The sequence below is a fragment of the Achroia grisella genome, unplaced genomic scaffold (assembly GCF_030625045.1).
Source record: "Achroia grisella isolate CSIRO2021 unplaced genomic scaffold, CSIRO_AGI_Agris_v1 utg461, whole genome shotgun sequence".
NCBI classification, from domain to species: Eukaryota; Metazoa; Arthropoda; class Insecta; order Lepidoptera; family Pyralidae; genus Achroia; species Achroia grisella.
In genome coordinates, this window is record NW_026712871.1 from 798,980 (window position 1) to 813,578 (window position 14,599).

The 14,599-nt window shown below is 35.9% G+C and overlaps 1 protein-coding gene across 3 annotated transcripts in view; it reads right to left on the minus strand.

The window, feature by feature from the left end:
- The window catches only part of LOC131845353 (cytotoxic granule associated RNA binding protein TIA1), a 110,112-nt gene that overhangs the window by 82,102 nt on the left and 13,411 nt on the right, over nt 1–14,599 (minus strand). For 2 of the 3 annotated variants that reach the window (XM_059194405.1, XM_059194404.1), the window contains exon 1: nt 12,322–12,750. The exons of the other annotated variant lie outside the window; for it this stretch is intronic. In XM_059194405.1, coding sequence (XP_059050388.1) covers nt 12,322–12,526 — 205 coding nt within the window. In that variant the 5' untranslated portion in view covers nt 12,527–12,750. Of the gene's footprint in view, nt 1–12,321; nt 12,751–14,599 lie in introns of those variants that run through there. 3 annotated transcript variants of the gene reach the window in all.

The window sequence follows — 14,599 nt, forward strand, 5'->3', positions numbered from 1 at the left end:
AACGGTATACGCTGGCGGGGCACCAGTGGAAGATGATAAGCATGAGTTCAGGTCAGTTAGCACATCGTGATAAATTCACTAGAAATTTACTATAACAACTTTCTTAAGGAATGTATATTTTATATCAATGATTTTAATACGAACACAAACTAACGTCGCTGATGGTAAAAGACATGTATTTGAAATGTGACAAATAATTGAACAATAGAATAATGCATTTTAAAATAGATATAAAAATATGCAACTCTAAGAGGGTGCGTCGTGAACATTTTTTTTAGAGGATGATAAAGGAATGGTGCACTCGCCTGCGCTAACGGTTTACGCTGGCGGGGCACCAGTGGAGGATAATAAGATGAGCATGAAGACAGACCAGTTAGCCCATCGTGACATATTAGAGAAGATCAGAGCTGGCCAAACAGGCTCCTATTTCTCTGGCATTGCGTCTACTCAACGGTGTAGTTAGTCGCTTTCCAGATCTAGACATATTTACTTGTAATTTGCTGGAGTTTCGTAGGATGGCAGTAGATTATTTAGGTAGTATGTTAAATGGAGATTAGGTATTATTATTATTATTGTTTTTATTTCTCTTTTGTTTCTTGTGTAATTAATGCTTATAATTGTGTGTATTTGTATATTATCTTCCTAAGTGGGCATATTGGGAGACTGTAAAGCTCACTTAGTACGATGTAAATAAATAAATAAATATTCACCGGAAATTTAGCACGATGATTTCCAGGGGGAACCGCGTGGAGGTCAAACTGACATGGTACATTAGAGTAATTATCTACATTACTAACAATCCCCTTTCCCCCTCGTCGTGCACATTTACAATGATGGTTTATGACTGGTTTACCAGGGGGAACTGGAGATAAACCATGGAGGTGATATGGTACAGTGCAAGCGATGGGGTAATCAGTCCACATTACTGGCAAACCCCCTTTTCCCCCTAACCGTATTGCGTAGCATGCCTACATAATTTCGTAGCCTATTAGTAGTCTCTACGAGCGTAGCAAATGTTGTAGCAAATTCGTAGCAGACCGATATAAGATTTAAAATCTTTAAACGTTCAAATAAGTATGTATATTTGATGGCCTCGGTGGTGCAGCGAATTAGTACATCATTTTACTTCCTAAGATTGTAGGTTTGATTCCTCGCACGGTGCAAATATTTGTACTTATGTGTATGTGGATGTTTTCTATGTATATTATGTATGTATTTACAAAAAAAAACAGTATTTATGTCAGTTATCAGCCTGGTTCCCATAACAGAAGCTCTGCTTACCGTGTGATTAGATGGTGCTGTGTTAATTGTGTTATTTATAAATAGACCCTACAAATCGCTTGTGACATTGTGTTGTACACTTCAACCCAATTTGGAGTGAAGGCAATATTAATTAGGGAATTACAAAAGCAACGATGTAAGGTTACAATTAAAAATGTAGGGTGGGCGCGGCGGGGGTTAGGGGGTGTGTGGGGGTGCATGCCGTGCTAACGGATATTGTAGTATTATGCTCGTTTAATCATAAAATATGAGTATAAATCTGCCACTAAAATACTAAATCATTAAATGGACATATACAAAATTTACACAGCGCCATCTAGTCCTAAGCTAAGCAGAGTTTATGTTATGGGTACCAGACAACTAGTAATAACACAACAATAATAAATTAACATACTGAAAAATCTTAGTTCTTCTATAGGTACCGGCATTTTCTTTTTTTGTTAATTATGTAATTTTTTAAATATGTTTTTAGTGTACAATCATTTGAGGTAGACATTATTTAACCCCTAGATTTATTTCAATTAAAGTGCCCACGGGTGATCACCCGATCCCAACGTGTAAATTTCGTCGGGGAGGGGAGTGACCCACCGGTGGGCATGCGATCTTAAATGCATTAATATTTTTTTATAAATACTTAAACAGAAAACCCAGACCATATGTTTGTATTGTGTGAGAATACAAATTTACAAACATTTACATTGATGAGTTTTTTTTTCGAAATATTCTGATGCTGTTGTCCGCAGCTGACCTTTACATCTTCACCGGACGATAGGGGGCGAGTGAAGATGGCACTCCAAACCAAAGGAAGGACTTATGGAGCGGCTGAAGGACAACTCTCGCCTGACGGATATGTCTGCAGGCATCGCTAGGGGCTCGAACCTCGGCTCAGGCCGTAGTAATTTCGATCCCCGTTTAAATTGGATGGGGGATCAATAGAGTGGGGTATTTATGAATATGAATGTTTGTACGAGCCGAATAAAATGAAGTTGCTTCCGCTGTCTGTTTGCTTAGATCTTTTAAACTACGCAACGGATTTTACTGCAATTTTTAGCAACAGATAAAGTGCTTCAAGAGGAAGGTTTGTCTGTATATATAAATACATATGTATGTTATGTATGTAAGTACAACCGTGCGAAGCCGGGGCGGGTAGCTAATATATATATATATACGGTTACCATTTACTATCAGAAGGCCAAAAATGTCTATCTATCTGTCAGGACAAGCATCATCATCACTATCATCATCTGCTTCTCCTTATTCCATTTATTTGTGGTCGTCGTAATATGTTTTTCTCTTCCATTCGTCCCTGTTCACAGTCATTTCGTTATATACTCCCTTTCTTACCATATCATCTTTCACACAGTCCATCCATCTCTCTGTCAGGTCTAGTCATCATCATGAACCTACTGCAGTCCACTGCTGGACATAGTCCTCTCCCAAGGTACGCCGCTGGGCACGATCTTCATCCCTTCTCATCCAGTTTCTACCCACAACCGTCGCTCCACTTAGCTGCGGGGCGTCCTACACTACATTTGCCAATTCGCGGCCTCCACTCTAGAAGACGCTTACTCCAGCGAGCATGGTTCTGCGACAGATATGACTAGCCCACTGCCACTTCGACTTACAAATACGAAGAACTGTCGGTGACTCGTAGTTCTCTGGCGAATTACTACGTTTTGGATTTTATCCCTCAGAGATCATCACTCACTAAACGATTACTTGAATGACGAGCGTGCATGGCAATAGTTGTTCATGCACTGGATTTTAATTTAATGTTAGACATAGACACCTATACAAATATACATTGTAAATAAACAGGTGCTTACAAAACTTTAAAAAAAAAAGTAATTCAATTGAGTTTCTTGCTCGTTCTTCTCAATTGGATCTATATACCGAACTTAAATGATTTTTTATTTTTGAATTTTGAATATAGGCTATTCAATACAATACAAAAACGTAGACTAATTATAATATTAATTGTGTCGCATAAAACATAACCCTATTGTCCTCGCAGCAGTCGGCTAAGGTCCGCCCATCCCTAGAGGTCGGTATATCGTAAATTTAAGTAATTATCACCCCCAACCCTTACCTACCCTTACCTGCCGCTAGATAATTCTAGTTTTATGGCAACTCTACCATTTAATATTAGTTTACAAATGTAACGTACATACATAAATGTATTTACTGTTCAATAAAGTGTTTCAAACAAACAAACTTTATTTATATACTATAACTATACTATTTTACATTACAGTTCGGCTCCTATTGGTTTTAGCGTGATGTTATATAGCCCATAACAGACGGTCAGACAGCGACAGCGACTTTGTTTTATACTATGTAATGATGATAAGGAATTTAAATAAATAACTGAGTGTATACAAAATTCGCATCTTTACATAGTATAAAACATAGTCGCTTTCGCTGTCTGTACATATCGTTATGTATATTAAAATACGCAATAGTTTTAATGCAGTTTTCAGGAATAGATAGAGTAATCCAAGAGGAAGGTGTATGTGTGTACGTTTAAATCTTGGGCAGTTGGTTAGTAAAAGATAAAAACTACATGTCGAACAATTATCCAGAATTCTCAACTAATTCAATAATATAAGAAAAGTTGTGAATAATGAAGAAAAATTGTTATATTTCTTATTCGATGACCACGGTGGTCTAACGGTCTAGCACACCGCTTTACGACCGATGGTCGCGGGTTCGATTCCTCGCACGGCACAAACATTATAGAGTATGATTGTTTTTATTAGTCTGGGTGTTTTCTATATACAATATGTATGTATTAACAAAAAAAAATATCTATGTATATGTATAAGTTATCTAGTACCCATAACACATGCTTTAGTTAGCTTAACTTGGGTCTAGATGGCGCTGTGTGAATTGTCCTAAGATTATTATTATTATTATTATTTCGACTGGCAATAATAATTCTATTATTTTATGGCAACAATAACCACACCTCTTTGACATTGGTCTACTGTTGTCTATTGGTCTATTCTTAGATGGCATCAAAATATAACAATAATATTCTCAGGACAATTCACACAGCGCCATCTAGACCCAAGTTAAGCTAGCTAAAGCTTATGTTATTGGTACTAGATAACTGGTACAAATAAATAGATATATATTTTTTCGTAAATATAAACATATTATACACTGATAACATCGAGATGAATACAAACAATCATACTCATGAATATAAATGTTTGTGCCGTGCGAGGAATCGAACCTGCGACCATCGGAAGTAAGTTATGTAATTTTCACAAATCAACTGTTCATATGATTCGATTTAATGGACAGACAGCAGAAGCGACTTCATTTTATACTACTATATATAAAGATATAATGCCTGTAGGTATGATATAAAATCACAAGCTCATCTTGGAGTTAATTGGTATTCAAATTAGCTGCTTACGTTAATATTAAAACAGTTATTAACGTCTCCAGTGTATGAAATAAATTAATATATGTACATATTATATTGTATATATATTTAACACTAGTTGTACCTGCGACTTCGTTCGCTCAAAATTGCCTCAAAAGTGGCCTTGACCAAATAATGAAAAAATATTGACCCAATCCAATAAAAGTTTCATCGTTTTAGATTAAAAAATGACGATTCTAGCACACATCCTTTCATCCCCTCTTTCAACCCCTTACGGGTTGAAAGGGGTTGAAAGATTTTTCGCAATAAAAAGTAGCCTTTGACCTTTTTCAGGGTCTAGGCTATCTGTATACCAAATTTCAATTGAATCGGTTTAATAGTTTTGGCGTGAAAGCGAGACACACAGACAGACAGAGTTACTTCGCATTTATAATATTAGTAAGGATTATAACTCTGAAAGAGTGTCTACTTGTCTGTTTACCCATGACGGTCTGGGTGGTCTAGAGGTTTAGATCACCGCTTCATTTCCGATGGTCGCGGGTTCGCACGGTAGATTTGTATTCACGAGTATAATTGTTTCTATCGGTCTGGGTGTTTTCTGTGTGTATTATACAAGCTTTTAACCGCGGCTTCGCTCGCATTGAATCCATTGTATATTATTCATTATAGGCTGCTAGATGGCGCTAAAGTAGCAAAATGTTGATATTTTATTTTTTTGTTTTTTTTATAAAATATACTTAGTTTTTTTTATTAAAAATTAACCTATGTTCATTCTAATACCGCCAAGGACATGTGTACGAAATTTCATGATGATCGGTTCAGTAGTTTTTGCGTAAAAGCGTAACAAACATCCCTAATTTCTTATTTATAATATTAGTAAGGATGTATTAATACGAGATACAAAAACCTTGTACCCCATTTTACAAAAATTGCGATGACGGAAGAGTATGAAATTTTGTAAATTTATAGTTCATAGAGAGGAGAAATGCAAAAATATAATGTCTTAAAAATTACATACACACTAGTTTTTGCCCGCGGCTTCGCTCGCGTTAATTTATCCCCTTAGGGGTGGAATTTATCAAAATCCTTTCTTAGGGGATGCCTACGTCATACTAGCTTTATGCATGCAAAGTCTCAGCCCGATCGTTTTAAAATTGACAAAGTTTCATACAAACTTTCATCCCCTATTTTATCCCCTTGGGGGTAGAATTAATCAACATCCTTTCTTAGCGTATGCCTACGTCATAACATCTACCTGCATGCAAAATTTCAGCCCGATCCGTCCAATGGTTTGGGCTGTGCGTTGATAGATCACTATGTCAGTCACCTTTGAGTTATATATATTTAGACTACCATGTATTTGACACACACTCGCATATATATGTACTCTTTTGTTTATTGTTAAAGTCTGTTGTTTGTCTTTAATATTATTTGTTTATAGTCTTATTGAATATTAAATTAATATTGGTCGAATTTCGAGGACTGGGCGACCACTAGTTATTCTAAATTGACATAATTAATTGTATTAGTAATAAATAATTACACTTAAATTTAATTTAATTGAACTGTGACGTTGGATTTTAGAGATATACTAGCTACTTGCTTTGACTTCGCACGGATGTACCTGTATCTATATAATACATATAAATAAAATTGGAGTGTCGGTTTATAATATTGAAATAACCGTTTTTTATTACATGCATATGAATATAAATATGGTACATACACCAAAATAACATCTTTACAATATTTGTCTCTCTGTCTGTTTGTTCCGGCTAATCTCTGGCTAAAAATGGCTGGACCGATTTTGACGGGACTTGTATTGGCAGGTAGCTGATGTAATAAGGAGTAACTTAGGCTACTTTTATTTTAATAATGGAATTATATTTAATAATTTTAATAATGGAAGAGCTTGTTATATATATAAACCTTCCTTTAGAATCACTCTATCTATTAAAAAACTGCTTCAAAATCCGTTGCGTAGTTTTAAAGATTTAAGCATACACACGGACAGACAGACAGCGACAGCGACTTTGTTTTATACTATGTAATGATGATGATTAGATATTTTGGTTTAGCAAATTGTCCGTACATTTAGAACCCTGCGTAGTGTAGGAATCAATTTAAATATAAACATATGAAAAACTTATGACCCCATTACTAGCAATGCATTATGTTATATTGACCTCCACGCGGTTCCCCTTGGAAACCATCATGATAAATTCTTGGTGAATTTGTCACGATGGGCTAACTGACCTGACTCATGCTCATCTTATCATCTTCCACTGGTGCCCCGCCAGCGTAAACCATTAGCGCAGGCGGGTGTACCATTCCATTATCATCCATAAAAAAACAAATGAAACAATTTTGGTAAATAAATAAATAATTATTATTAAATGAATATAGATAGACAAAGGCAGGCACACGAAACCGCGGGGTAACGTAGTAATATAATGAACATAAGATAGGATCTACATCAGCATCAAAGATCTACCTACGCCGGATATCCTGTTCACGTAGCTCGAGATCCTTACTATTAATTAAGGTATACATTATAAATTCATACGCACTAACGATCCAGATAACTTCCGTACTAATATCCGGCTGAAACTACCGATATCCACTTGAAACCAGTTTGAACCGGTTAACACCGGTCAAGACTGGTAGAAAACTGTTGATGGATTGTGAACTTAATTGCTTATAATATAAGATGGTATTTTTGATATTCTATAATTATGTATTTGTTTACAGTCTTACTGAATGTTAAATTAATTAGAAAGACCTCATGGAGGCTACTTTATGGTCCATCGAGCCGAAAAACAGTGTTTTTGTGGAATTTTGGCACAATACCGAATTGGCCTGGTTGGCTTCCCACAAACGGGTCCTTTTTTGAAATGGAATGGAGCACCCGCATGATGCGCTAACGGTATACCCTGGCGGGGCACCAGTAGAGGATGATAAGATGAGTTTGACTCATCTCTACTAGTGCCCCGTCAGGTGGTCAGGTCAGTTGGCCAATCATGACAAACTCACCAGGAATTTCGACAAATCAATGTAAATTCAAGTCGAGATATATATCCCACGACATGCCAATGCAATCTGCTTAACTCTTCCTCCAGTTCAGTTAGCTTCTCGTCGGTCCGCAGCGTTTGGACGTTGTATGTTGTCAGGGCCAGTGGTCGACGTTTGTGGTAGCCTGGTCCTACCCAAGGATTCTTCGCATTCCATACCCCGACGTTTCCATGACCACTAACATGAAGACTAGCGGCGCTGCCGGGGACTGGTGGCCGGGACCCTGGGTGTAAATCCATTTGGGGGGATATTGCCATAATCGCCACGTTTGGCATGTGGGTTGGCGACCGCAGTGTGATGGTAGTTACTCAGTAGAACGCTGTTGATCGTCCACTGGTCGATGAATCCCATAGTCGCCTTCTACGAGATCCAAGGGAAGAGATGGGTTAGTGCGATTCTTACGGCGCCACCACGTTTAAATTTCGACCTTTAGTGTTTATACAAAAAGTAGTTTTTAAGTGTGTAACAAAACTTCGTTTGTTTAATAAAACAGCCATGTTTCCAACTGCCGTGGTCATTATTAACAACAATCGAATTTCGACCATTAGTGTTTATAAATAAAGTATTTTTCTAAATGTTTTATCAGGGTTACCGGAATCCGCGAGCAATCTTCTGCAAGACCACTTAATTTTTTTCGAATTGCGACCTATTGTATTTGTAAATATACAATTTATAAATATAAATTGCTGCGCAACCAAATAGATAATCCCGCAGTTGTAGAACGGATAGGATTCAATATCCCACCGAAATACGTGAGAAGTGTCACCCGTCGTCGTGTCCGACTGTTTGTAACCGCGTCGGTAGGGGGGAAAGGAATTGTTAGTAGTGTGGACTGATGATCCCATTGCTAGCAATGTACCATATCAGGTTGACCTCCACGCGGTTCCCCCTGGAAACCATCGTGATAAATTCCCGGTGAACTTATCACGATGGGCTAACTGACTTGACCACATGCTCATCTTATCATCCTCCACTGGTGCCCCGCCAGCGTAAACCGTTAGCGCAGGCGGGTGCATCATTCCATTATCATCCACTAAAAAAAAAAAACCACGTCGGTACGCACAAGCCACGCTAGCAATTCTCCCACTATGCAATTATTAAATTTATTTTTAGGTAAGGTCCAAGATGCTGACGTATATACTGAAGCCTTGCCTTCCATAATTAATAAAATAAGAATATTTTTATCATTGTATAGTTTAAGTAGTATAAATAGTTTTAAAATATAAACGTGTTGGCAATTAGCTGTAAGTTTATATTGTGTTAATTAAATAAATATATAAAATAAAAAATAAAACGGCAGCATTTGATAGTTTTCGCTATTCTGCTACGAAGTGCTGGAATAATATCCCTCTTTCTATAAAGGATTCATTAACTGTGCAGATTTTAAAAATAAATTTAAGAAACTACTACTCCTCACTCAGAAAACTGCGCTGTGATGTGTGTGCACTCCAAATGCATGGTAATGCAAGGTGTCAGCCTACTAGTGTCACCAGAACATTATGTTTATTTTATATTTCAGTGTGTAGTTTTGTTTGATATCTATTTATATATATGTCGTAAATGTTTACTCTATGTTATCCGCCTAGATCTATGTATGTATGTATATTATTATATGTATAAAGGTATCCGCAGAATACCAGCGTCGTGGCACCCCTTCACGACTTATGCTGATCGGAAACCTATTTGGTACTACGTAATTAATATAAACCGTATCTTCTTTCTTTTGCCTGGCCTTAGTCCATTTATTTAGGGTCGGCCCGTCTGGTCAGTCTTCGCCAGGACGTTCTGTCCTGGGTCGTCTGGGGTGTTATTTTGGCGCTTTTTATATCCCTCTCAATAACGGACATCCATGTGAGACGGGGTCTGCCGCGTCTTCTGGGCTGGGTACTTATGTCAAGCACTGTTCTTGTCATGTGGTCTGATGGTCGCCGCATGACATGACCGTACCACCTTACGTCTCTAAAATCTTCTCCTGTATGGGAGTCACCTTAAAACTACCTCGACCGTGGATGTTTTTAATGTGATCCAGCATTGTTATGCCACCAGCCCATCTTAGCATTCTCATTTCTGCGACATTGAGTTTCTGCTCTTGGTGCTTTTTCAGCGCCCAGCATTCAGAGCCGTACGTCATGGCCGCACGCACTGCCGCTTTATACTCTGCCCTTGTAATTAATACAAACTAGTATATAATTTAAAAATTAAAAATTCTTTTTATTATTGTTATGTACCAAATAAACTATTTTCTTTCTTTCTTAAATAAAGTATTTTTAAAGTGTGTAACAAAACCTCGTTTGTTTAATGAAACAGCCATGTTTCCACATGCCGTGGTCGTTATTAACAACGTTCGGTTGCTATCGATTGTGACCGCAGATGTGAGAAATGGAGCGTTACTGTTTATTCGGTCCAGAGACCCTCTATATATAGCCAAGCGAAGCCGGTATCGCCATTATACGCTTAAGGTGAACTGGTCTTTATTAAATGAAACTTGTTTTTTTAATTTCCTTTCCATTTTATAATATTACTAGCTACTTGCCCCGGCTTCGCACGGGTGTACACGTATTATATATATAAACCTTCCCCTTGAATCTATCTATATATTAAATGAAAACCGCTTTAAAATCCGTTGCGTAGTTTTAAATATTTAAACATACAGGGACAGACAGCGATTGCGACTTTGTTTTATACTATGTAATGATGACAGTCTGTAGAATAGAATAGAATAGAATTTTATTGACTCGTTTTTTTTATTTTGTGTTGGATAGTCCATTTTTTGAGGAAGGCTTTAAGCTATATAATATTACGCTACGACCAATAGGAGCGGAGCTGCAATGAAAAATATTGTAAAAGGTAGGGAAATGCAACAGCGAGCTCCCAAACCAATACAAACAGTCATACTCAAGAATATAAATATTTACATTAGGAATCGAACCTGCGATCATCGGAAGTAGAAGACAACTGATATGAATACATAAATATGTTTTTTTTTTGGAAATACATACATAATATTCATAGAAAACACTCAAAAATACAAACGATTATACTCATGAATACAAATACACAGTAAGAGGAATCGAACCTGCGATCATTAGGAAGTTGTAGACAACTGATATAAATATTTTAATATTTTTTTGTAAATACATACATTATATATACATATATCGTCGGATAAATAGAAAAATGTCAGTATTCAAAATGTACATTTTTGTTGTATCTTATAGACAAGCATTTAAAGTTTTTAAATTTGTTTAAATTATTTTTCCCTTTAAAGTTTTAAATTTACACAGAAATATTATATATAATTTTAAAAGTATTTAGATAATGATTAAGACGGCGTGGTTAATTTAAAACTTATATATATCTTTTATCAATAACTTATATATTTGTACCTAGCGAGGAATCGAACTGGCGACTATCGGTAATAAACCGCACGAATCTAGCACACTAAACCGCTATACCATTGAAGCCGTAAAAAACTATAGATAGAAAAAATATATATATTTTATCATAACATATAGGGTGGTCGTACCCCATTCGTAATCCCATACGCTGCCCATAAAACCTCTGTAACATCTTTTATGGTCCATTACCACAGGTAAATAATAATAATGATCACTTTATGACACTCTATCATAATTTGGATGTCTTTACATGCGTGTTTTTTTTTATTTACCTTTTTTATAGCCGCAACTGACTGATAGTTTGATGTCTTTATTTGTATTTTTTTATGTAACTAGAAACATCAATTGACGGCATATTTGGGCAAAGTTTTTATATTATAAAATGTTTATAATTTTAAACTTTCATGAATATTTTTTTTATTTACCTTTTTTATAGCCGTAACTAAAGGATAGTTCGATGTCTTTATTTGTTTTTATATTATGTAACTGGAAGCATCAATTGACGGTAAGTGGTAACCTATCTATCATGAACATTTCTCTTTGGTGGAATCTGAAGTAACATTCTAACACTCATCCCAAGACATGAGGGTTAATTTCGTCTGAAAATAATAGGTACCACTCTTGATATTTGACTTATATCAAGTTCTGTACAGATGTATCGAATCACAGCATTCAATGGTCATAGATTCGATTCTCGCACGACACATTTGTATGATTACAAGTGTTTGTTTGTTTTGGTTTGAATAAATATATCATCAATATTTATAGGAGTGCTTTTTGTAGCATATAGTACACTTATATTGTGGAATGAACTACCAACGAGGTTTTTTCAAGAGACTACAGTATGGGGTTTTCAAGAGTATATTAGGTATGGTTTCATAAGGGTCGGAAACGCGCACGTGACAGCTCTGGTGTCTCAGGCGTCTATAGGCTACGGTAACCGTTTACCATCAGATAGGCCGTATGCTTGGTATAATAGTATTTATTTATTTGTTTGCAGAATACGGTGTTACAAGTAGATCTTATAATTTGAATATTTGTCCAAGGTATTCAACCTGCATACAGTACAAAAAGATAACCTTAAACAAAACTAAAATTACACAAAAAACTAAAGTTTCTAAGGTTATAAGACCATTAGTAGCCTGAAATAAATAAGGCATAAAAAAAATCACTCACCAAGTTTGTTATTGTTGTGCGGATGTTGATGATGGTGCTGCTGAGGCTGTGACTGCTGCGGGATCTGCTGCATCAGAGCTGGATGAGGGAGCTGCAAGAGTTTCGCTGGCTCCAATTTTGTGGTGGCGGCTACAGGAATAGGCCCAGCGTTGGTCATCGTGGTCATGGTGGCAGCCGGCATCATTAAAGTGGACATTGTCAGCATTTTGTTATACCCCCCTATTTATATAAATTATATATCCCAATATATCTACTACCAATATCACTACACTATATTCATATTTAATAAAGTCTCGTTCAAATTAAAACATCAAAATTGTCGTTGAAAATAAAACAGCTACTTTGGCGTTTGTTTATTGCGTTTAAAAATTGCTAATGTTTACGATATATAATATATTATTTATATATTTTGTTTTGTATATTACACTAGTGTTGTTTTTGTTTGTTATTGGTGTTTTCACTTGACAGAATCACATCGTTTTCCGTTGTTTCACGGTTGTTGAATTACGCTTATATTTATTTTCTAATTATATTATTATATTTAATATCAATCTTATAACGCGTCTGTAAATTTAAATTAGTTAATTTAGTATAAAATAGTTTTTAATTTTAATTTCACTACGCAGAATTGTGGCCATTTCGTTGTTATAAAATTGCGATTTATGTTTTTAATGATAAATGTAATTTAATATAATTAGTTTTATTACAATATATTTAAATATTAAATATGAAAATTGTAATGGTTTATTTTTTTATTATATATCTAAAAAAATGTTAAGTAAATTTATTAGTAGATATATTATTTTATTTTAAGACTCTGGGTGGGACAGGTAATACGTCAAGGATTATTTTGATTTTATTTTTTAACTAGCTTTTGCCCGCGGCGTCGCTCGCGTTAATTTATCCCCTGAGGGGTGGAATTTATCAAATCTAGGGGATGACTACGCATAGTTGCTTTATGGATGCAAAGTATCAGCCCGATCGGTTTAAAATGGACAAAATTTCATACAAACTTTCAACCCCTGTTTTATCCCCTTAGGGGTAGAAATCAATTCTATCTTAGCGGATGCCTACGTCATTACATCTACCTACATGCCAAATTTCAGCCCGATCCGTCCAGTGGTTTGGGCTGTTGATAGATCACTATGTCAGTCAGTCACCTTTGAGTTATATATATTTAGATTAATAAGAAAGGTTAAGTTATTATTTATTGTACACACACATAGGAAAAAATAACAGTAATAAAGTAAAAGTAATGTACAAGAGCGGACTTATCTCTAAAAAGAGATTTCTTCCAGCAAACCTAGAATGTTATAGGATAATGTGGTCACTAGATCAACCATACATACGTGTACAAGAAAAGATAGAAAAGGAAAATACATTAAGATATCGTCGTATATATAAATTATGTTATTAATAAAATTGATTATATTGTCTGATAATATATTACTATTATTTGATGGGGTGGTAGACTTGTCTTTTCGGGTGAAAATCACCAAACAAAGATAACTATAAATTAATTATATTTTTGAAGATTTATTATTAGATTATATTCTTTACATCATGATAAATTCCTTGTGAATTCATCTTGATATGCTAACTGACCTAGCTTCATGCTCATCATATCATACCCCACTGGTGCCCCGCCAGCATTATCATTCATTAACAAAATAACCGATACAAACAATCCACTAGCCGTCGAGGACGATTAACCAAAAACCTACGAAGAACCATGTATAAAATCGAGATTCTGGTTATCAGGGTCGTATTGTATTAGTTGAATGAGAATATAGTTATGAGGTTACAATTATAAAATTATACAAACGAATAAAGTTTTTTTTCGAACTATTCTAACGCTGTTGGCCGCAGCTGGCGTTTACAGCTTCACCGGACGATAGGGGGCGAGTGCGGATGGCACTCCAAACCAAAGGAAGGACTTATGGAGCGGCTGAAGGCCAACTCTCGTATGACGGATACAACTTTAGTCTGAGGGCATGTATTCGAACCTTGGCTCAGGCCGTTCTAATTTCGATCCACGTTCGAATTGGACAGGGATCGATCGGAAAGAATATGTATATGTCTCTATAAAGTCTAACAAACACAACTTAATAACGCGTTGTAGAAAGTTATATGAATGCAATGATGGCTGGCTGATTCGCCATACTCGTGAACGGGTGCTGCTTGTGGGGACTGGTCTGTTCAGGTTACGACTGATTATTTAGATAGGTCACTCTATTCTCCCAAATTTGAATTTAAAAATGAATCTGTATTATTGTAA